The 7,076-nt window shown below is 31.4% G+C and overlaps 1 protein-coding gene across 1 annotated transcript; it reads right to left on the bottom strand.

The window, feature by feature from the left end:
• Positions 1-2,678: 2,678 nt before the first annotated feature.
• Positions 2,679-6,237, bottom strand: LOC105142332 (uncharacterized). The gene is made up of 8 exons (XM_011049911.1): positions 5,979-6,237; positions 4,892-5,413; positions 4,608-4,788; positions 4,417-4,505; positions 4,238-4,325; positions 3,925-4,155; positions 3,710-3,811; positions 2,679-3,600 (listed from the first exon to the last, which is right to left on the bottom strand). Exons 2-8 carry the CDS (start codon positions 5,368-5,370, stop codon positions 2,980-2,982), a joined length of 1,791 nt encoding a protein of 596 aa, XP_011048213.1. The 5' UTR covers positions 5,371-5,413; positions 5,979-6,237; the 3' UTR covers positions 2,679-2,979.
• Positions 6,238-7,076: the final 839 nt, after the last annotated feature.

The following is a 7,076-nucleotide window of genomic DNA, read 5'->3' on the forward strand; positions in this document are numbered from 1 at the left end:
AGAAAGAAAATCCAAAGTAAAAGACTAACAAAATGGGCTTTTGGGGTTTTTCCTTTCTTTTCGAGCTTTTTAGCTTTTGAAGAGGGACTCAAGTTTGAATCTTTGGAAACTGTATACAAATATTCGTACGCAGCTTTTTGTGGAGTTCAAGATTCTGTTGGGTTTTTTTAGTGGTTTTGTTCCACTAACTGCAAGTTTATATTTTTATTTTCTTGTTACTTTATCTAAAAGGGTTTTGTCTTGTTTTGTTTTGTTTCAGCTTTTGTAACAAGAAGTAGAAGGACAATTTGTCACATAATTACAGGCTGCTGTCACTTCAAATATGAAATATCCTCTGGCCAATATTGACGATCTCTTTCACTGAAGAGAGTAAAATTCAAAGTGCAATCCATGTTTTTGGTTGTGGCAAAAATCCCTATCATGTGTTGCCTTTGATGACCAAATGTTCGAAAATTGTAAACACAATTCAAAAGTTGTTACCTTTACAGAAAAGAAAAGGGCAAAAAATTAATAGAACTTCAACCTCATGGGAAAACTACTGGAGGTATGCATTGGATTATAATAGTGGAATTACTCTTTTGCTTTTGACTGAAAAAGTTTTGCATCGAGGAGTATGGGATCTTTACATGAAATCAATTTATTATTCTTCATTTGTTAAGAGATAATAATATTTTTTTTATTTTTTCTATATAATAGCAATCATAGTATTGATCTTAAAAGTTAAAATCGAAACCTTTAATCCAGGAGTCTTATATTAATTGTATTTTACAATGAACAATTGAATGATTCCATTATTTTTAACATTCAAAAATTTTACCCCTAGTTTCAAGGGATTGATTGTAGTAATTTTATAGTAGTTTTTTTGTTGTTATTATTATATATTTCTACAGGTATTTTTATTTTTGTACAAATGACAAAAAATAAACAGTTATTGAAATGAGTCTTGCACATATTGACCGCTTCATAGCCTTTAAGCGACATGTAAAATTAACTAGAATAGTTATAATAGTAATTATAACATATCATTTGATTTATCTTTGGTATTCTCCAGACAACTCAAGACAACTCATGTATGGTTATATGATCTGGTTTGACATCAATTTTCTTTCTTTTTTTTTTTCTTTTGCTTTCCTTGCTTTTGTAGATTTTATATTGTTCATGTAAAAAATTATATCAACCTTTCAATTTTATTTTATTTTTATTTAATCCCTCTTCTTTTAATTGTAATTATTTCTAATTGAATTTTATTTTTTATTTCATCCCTAGTCATTTGATTTTTTATCAAATTTGGTCCTTATTTTTTTAATTGTTATTTATTTTATTTTGAATCATTTTCTTGATTGATTTTTTTTTCAATTCCATCTCTAAATATTTATTTTCATTTAATTTTTATGTTAAATTTGGTCTTAATTTTTTTTAATTCTTTTTATTAATTAATTATCTTTTTAATTTCATTACTAAATATTTAATTTCATTTAATTTCCCCTAATCATTTAATTTCAGTTAATTTTTATGTTGAATTTAATAGTAATTTTTTAATTACTATTTGTTTTATTTTGTATTTTTTATTGATTTTTTTTAATCAATTTCATCCCTTAATATTTGTTTGATTAAGAATCTTGTTTTTTTGTTTCGCCTTTAATAATGTCACCCCAGTCTTATGACCTGAAAAATAGACCTGGAAGACAAACCCGAGTCAATTTTAATTTTTTTTAAAGCATTTTTTTTCAAATATTTTTATAGCTGATATTTTTTTGACTTTTCTATTTATGGGATTATTTTAATTTCATGTCTTAGATCATGTATTTAATTTATTGATCGAAGTTAATTGTTAGGTTTGCTCAAGATTTTTTTTTTTGTTTATACATATATATTGGTAGGTATTCATTCCTTACCTATTAAGTTTGGTCAAAATTTTGAAATTTTTCAATCTTAGCCGGCTTAATAACTTGAGTCTCAAATTTTCTTTGAGTTCTCTAAAACGCTGATGTCATATGATTTTTTTTGCATTCAAGATAACTTTTGTATACCCACAGTTTAGTAATTAATCTAAATTTTGAAAATTTGCCTAATTTTTTAACTTATTTTTAGGGGGCTATACTCCGTTGTTTTTTACTAATTTTAAAAATAACCCACTTTATATCAAAATTTTAAATTTATTTTTTGTTAAATTTATACCTTTTTTAAAGGGAGTTTGATTTTAAATTAAATTAAATTAAATTAGTTGCTCTATTTTTTTTATAAATATATTATTTAATATCCCACCATCTTAATATTTATTTTGAACATTTTAAAAAAATACTTTAGGAAAAAAAAATCATTTGCACTGCCGGTCATATCATTTTTTTCCTAACTAAAAATATTAAGATGTTAGGAAGCCTAAGATTTAATACATCCTGGAAAAAATCACTTTGTAAATATTAAAATTAAAATATATTAAATAATATATTAAAACAATGAGATATTTAATCGATCGATAAGATATGGGCATAGGATTCTAATTTCATTATATTTTGAACGTAATTGCGATGTATTATTCCCCTACGCGGAGCGCATGTTATATGACTATTATGTCACTATACTAACACTAACCCAATGAATGACCAAAATAAATGACTTGTTTTCCGTTTTTTATAAGCCAGAAAGATAATGCTATAATTTGACTGCTCCAGGTGATGGAAAGAATGAATGCATATTTTCTTTTGTATTAAAGGGTTTGAAAACCCTAAAGAGTTTACAATTTTTGTTCGAACTTGAACAAGATTATACCTATAAAAGGAAGGGAAAAAAAAGAAACTGTATAACTGATTTCACCAGGAAAAGAAATGAAAAGGAACACGAAAGATTTCCTGTATCATCTTTTCTATTCACAGAAAAGAAAAATCAACTAGGAACTACTTCTACCGAAGCCAATGATTCACTTTCCCAGGAGGCAATGAGTGCGTTTTAAGAACGGGAAGCCTTCCTTGCCACAATTTTTTATCCTGCTGACACTGGTGTATGCCTGTAGGTGGTCTCATTCCACGCCAAAATAGTCGGTGTGGATGCCTTACGAGCAAGTAAACCAGTGCTTCTTGGAGACAAGTTCACTTGCTCCAAAGCCCGGAACTGGAGTCCTGAAGGGTAGTCCCTGACACAGCTAATCCGAGGTCCAGCTCCTGTTGTCCATTTGCAAGACACTTGACTCCCCAATTGATATGACGTAATTCCTTTCTTAGAATTAATCCTTTCCATGATTGCTTCATCGGGAATCTTTTCCGCGTCGTTCCCTTCTAGTTCTTCATCAAACATGTTATGATTTGGCTCCGAGGAATGCTGTTCTGTGCTTTTCAGTCTCTCAACCAATTCACACCTTTCTGGCACTTCAAGATTAGTCAATTTTCTACCAAAGTTGATGAGCTGCCTTGGCTTCTGCTGTTCCAACACAGAAGACGTCTTTTCATCGACAGAATAGGTATTTTCTGGAGTCAAGTCTTGAACTTCCTCAGTTTCTAAATCATTCACTGCATGACTCAAGTCCTCATCTGATGAGTTGTTTCTAAGATGTTTGCAGCTTCTTTGTTTGTAAAGGACGTCATCTTCCTCATCCGTGGAACATGTCTGCAATATCAGGGAAATAAAAGGCTCAGCGAATGACCTTATAGCTCTTATCACTACAATAATAATTGACATCATAACCAAAGAATAAAAACGCTATAGATTTTTTTACCTTCACATCTGTCAGATCGACTTTGTTTTCTCTGAGGAATGAAAGGAAGTCCTTAAAATTTTCTTCTGTAGGCCGATAATGACCACTGTGAGGCCAAACCGCCTGTCAAAAATAGAAAGAAGCCATTGTTAACATATATGTTGCATCTCAGAAGACCATTAAACAAAACAAGAGATTTTGCATCAATGCAATGAAAGGATATGTTATAGTTATACCTTAAGAACTCCACCATCAACAACTAATCTACCAGCAGCAGTTGCAACTCCTCCAGCCAAGAAGCTAGAATGCTGAAACTTGCCTTTCATCTTCTTGCCGACATACAAGGTCTTAGATGAGCTGAGAACAAAAATCCACTTAGCATCTTCTGTGGAGTAGAGAAGCTCCCCTGACTCTTTGTAGACGAGTTTCCCATCCTTGACAACAACTTCATAGGCCTTTCTTTCCATCTGTAATGTTAAATGTTTATCAGTTAAAGCATTTGGGTTACTAAATAAAGAGCTGAGCACAAAAGTGTAGGTGAAAGCTCACCGGACCGAGATACTTGATGCACTGTTGTTTAAGTTTTGAACGAGGGCATTTGTCAAGATTCACTTCCTTCCCTTCTCCTATATCTAACCTGCAGTTGCATATGCAAGTTTAACTTCGAATCCATGGTGTCCAGTATCAAAATTTTAAATACCTAAGTAAAATTGATCAAAGACTCTTACCAGTAAAAAAAGGGTTCTCTGCTTTTAGATTGAAGCCATTTAAGGTAATAGAAATGAAGATTATGCCCATATCGATGCCGTGGATCAATCTGTTTTAAACAAGATATAATAAAGATTAAGAACCAGTAAGAGTGGTCGAAGAGCAATGATTAACTAATATCATTTCCATAGAAACCCTTTATTTGACTTACCGCCTCAAGCCAGTGTTGTAAAGAAAGTTTTTGTGCTTTGTCATTCTTTGATAAACCTTTTCCGACCTTTGCGGCCCTTGTTCTTGCTCTTGACCATCGAGAAATGGCAGATTCATGTTTCCCAATGTCAAAGAATGAAATAGAACTCTGCTTGAGCTCTGCAAAATCTAAGAGTTTCCACCTGAGATTATAACAACTAATTTTGTTAGAACAAGGTTGTACATCCTTACATTTTTTGTAAAAAAAAAGACCAGGATTAGTAGTACTTATCAATAGATACATACCAGCTCTGCTCAACAAGAACTGCGCAATCTGCAAGCTTTCTCCTGGTTCGGAAGCTTTTATACACCTTCTGCAATTTTACAGCAGCCTCGTGTTTGGGGCTTTTGGGATTAAAAATTGCCGACTTTCGAATCATCTCTAAACCATCATCTGACATTAGGGGCTGGTTATCCATCTCTTGGCTGTTTATACTAACGGACTTTGTGGAGGCATCTTCTTCTTTGTCCAGTGGAGAAGCTCTAATAGACATCATTCTTTCCAATTCCCCACCTTTAAAACTAACTGATCTTTCCACTACCATCTTCCCAGAACGTAAAGATTTCGATATTGCAGGCTCAAAATCTTGATCACCAAAACTAATCAACCGTACTGGAGTTTTGGCTTCATCATCTCCAAAGCTAATAGACTTCACAATAACAGATTCCAAGCCAGTATCCACATCACTGTACTTGGAAAATGGGCAGGAAGAGGATATCCCCATTCAAGAAGGGAAGGGTTTCCAGTAATCTGTATTATCTTAATTCCTGTTCGAACAAAAGCAATACACAGAAGTTTAAACCAATGCAGAAATCTCAGAACACTCATGCTCTCCTCCTAGCATTGTCTAACAAGGTAAATAATAGAAATACCAATAGTCCAATACCACATCACAATAAGAACAAGCTAGAGGTTTCAAATTATAGAAACAGGGCAAGATTTTAACTATGAAGAAGAATTTAACATAGCAGAAAACAACTCCATGGATCTGCAAAACCCTTTAACCAAAAAAAGAAAACATTTTGCAAACCAAAAATAAATTCTTGAATCAAACCCAAAATTCTAAACAAGCACACGGTCACATTACCATGATAGCCAAAAATGATCTACAAAAACAATTTTCAAGAAAAGGTCTTAAAAAGATAACAATAATCACATTACCATGATAGCCACCATGTAATCAAGACCCAAAAATGGCCAAGACCACAACTTTAGAACGCTGTCATCAAGAATGAAAAGGGACCAAAAATTTACCATTGCAGCAAATCAAGTTACAGAGACAGCAATGAAAATTAAAAAAAGAATCCCAAGAAAATCAGAAGGGAGTGTTACCTTGACTTGTGGATAAACCAGTTATGGGAAAGAAAATCCGGGTAAAAAGGGGTCAGCTTATTTGAATTTTGATGATATTTCTCACTTGTTCTTGAGAAAGAGAGAGAAAGAGGGGAGGGGAGAGAGATCTGAAGCTTTCAAAGGTGAAAACAACAAACACAGAGAGAATAAAAGTTATGTCGTGATGGAGGAATGTATATATAGGCATGAGGCAGCAGACATGGAAAGTGAGAGTCTGTAAGACATAGATAGATGGATAGATAGATACATCTACGTCTATATATATATATATATATATATATAGAGAGAGAGAGAGAGAGAGTGGCAGTCAGTCAGTCTTCCGTTTCCGACCACGTGGTAGACTGCTTATGTTAGAACACTGGAGGTTTCGTTCAAGATTTCCATTTAGGTGGGACACAGAATAGATAGGTACTCTTTTTTGTTTTCTACAGAAGGATTAAAATAGATAATCTATCGATGCAAGTCTTAGGCAATTTATCAAAGGAAATTTTGTATTTTAGTTAATGTTAACCATATTTCTTAACTGGGTGAACCATGCAGAAGACAGACCGTAGTTGTTAAATTCGGTTGGGTTTGGAAAAAAGTTATTAAATCAATTATTTTTATTAAAATTATTTTTTTATTTATTAAAAAAATTATTGGTGTTGATCTAGTCATGTTTTCTTATATTATTTGAAATCATTAAAAATTTAACAATATCCATCATGTTCTAGCAAATTAATATCTTTTCCAATTCAATAAAACACGTAATCTACATTAGGTTTTTGAGCTCTAAATTTATTACATCAATTATTAATTATTTAAAATATTTTTTAGTTTTTAAAATATATTTTTAATATATACAAATCAAAATAATTCAAAAACAAAAAAATAATCTAAAAAAATTACAAAATTATAATTCAACAAGAGGGTGTAACATGTTTTTCTTTATATAGCCTGTGTAATAGTATAGTTGTGATTATTTTTTAAAATATTTTTTACTTAAAAATATATTAAAATATTATTTTTTTTATTTTTTAAAAACTATTTTTAATATTAGCCTAACAAAATAATCTAAAAACATTAAAAAAATATTAA

Source organism: Populus euphratica, unplaced genomic scaffold (genome assembly GCF_000495115.2).
Source record: "Populus euphratica unplaced genomic scaffold, PopEup_1.0 scaffold140.1, whole genome shotgun sequence".
NCBI classification, from domain to species: Eukaryota; Viridiplantae; Streptophyta; class Magnoliopsida; order Malpighiales; family Salicaceae; genus Populus; species Populus euphratica.

Coding starts and splice junctions, on each gene's coding strand:
- LOC105142332 (XM_011049911.1), bottom strand. CDS start 5,370: ATGGGGATATCCTCTTCCTGCCCATTTTCCAAGTACAGTGATGTGGAT. Junction 4,789..4,891: donor GTTCTTGTTGAGCAGAGCTG/GTATGTATCTAT, acceptor TTATAATCTCAG/GTGGAAACTCTTAGATTTTG. Junction 3,601..3,709: donor TCGATCTGACAGATGTGAAG/GTAAAAAAATCT, acceptor CTGATATTGCAG/ACATGTTCCACGGATGAGGA.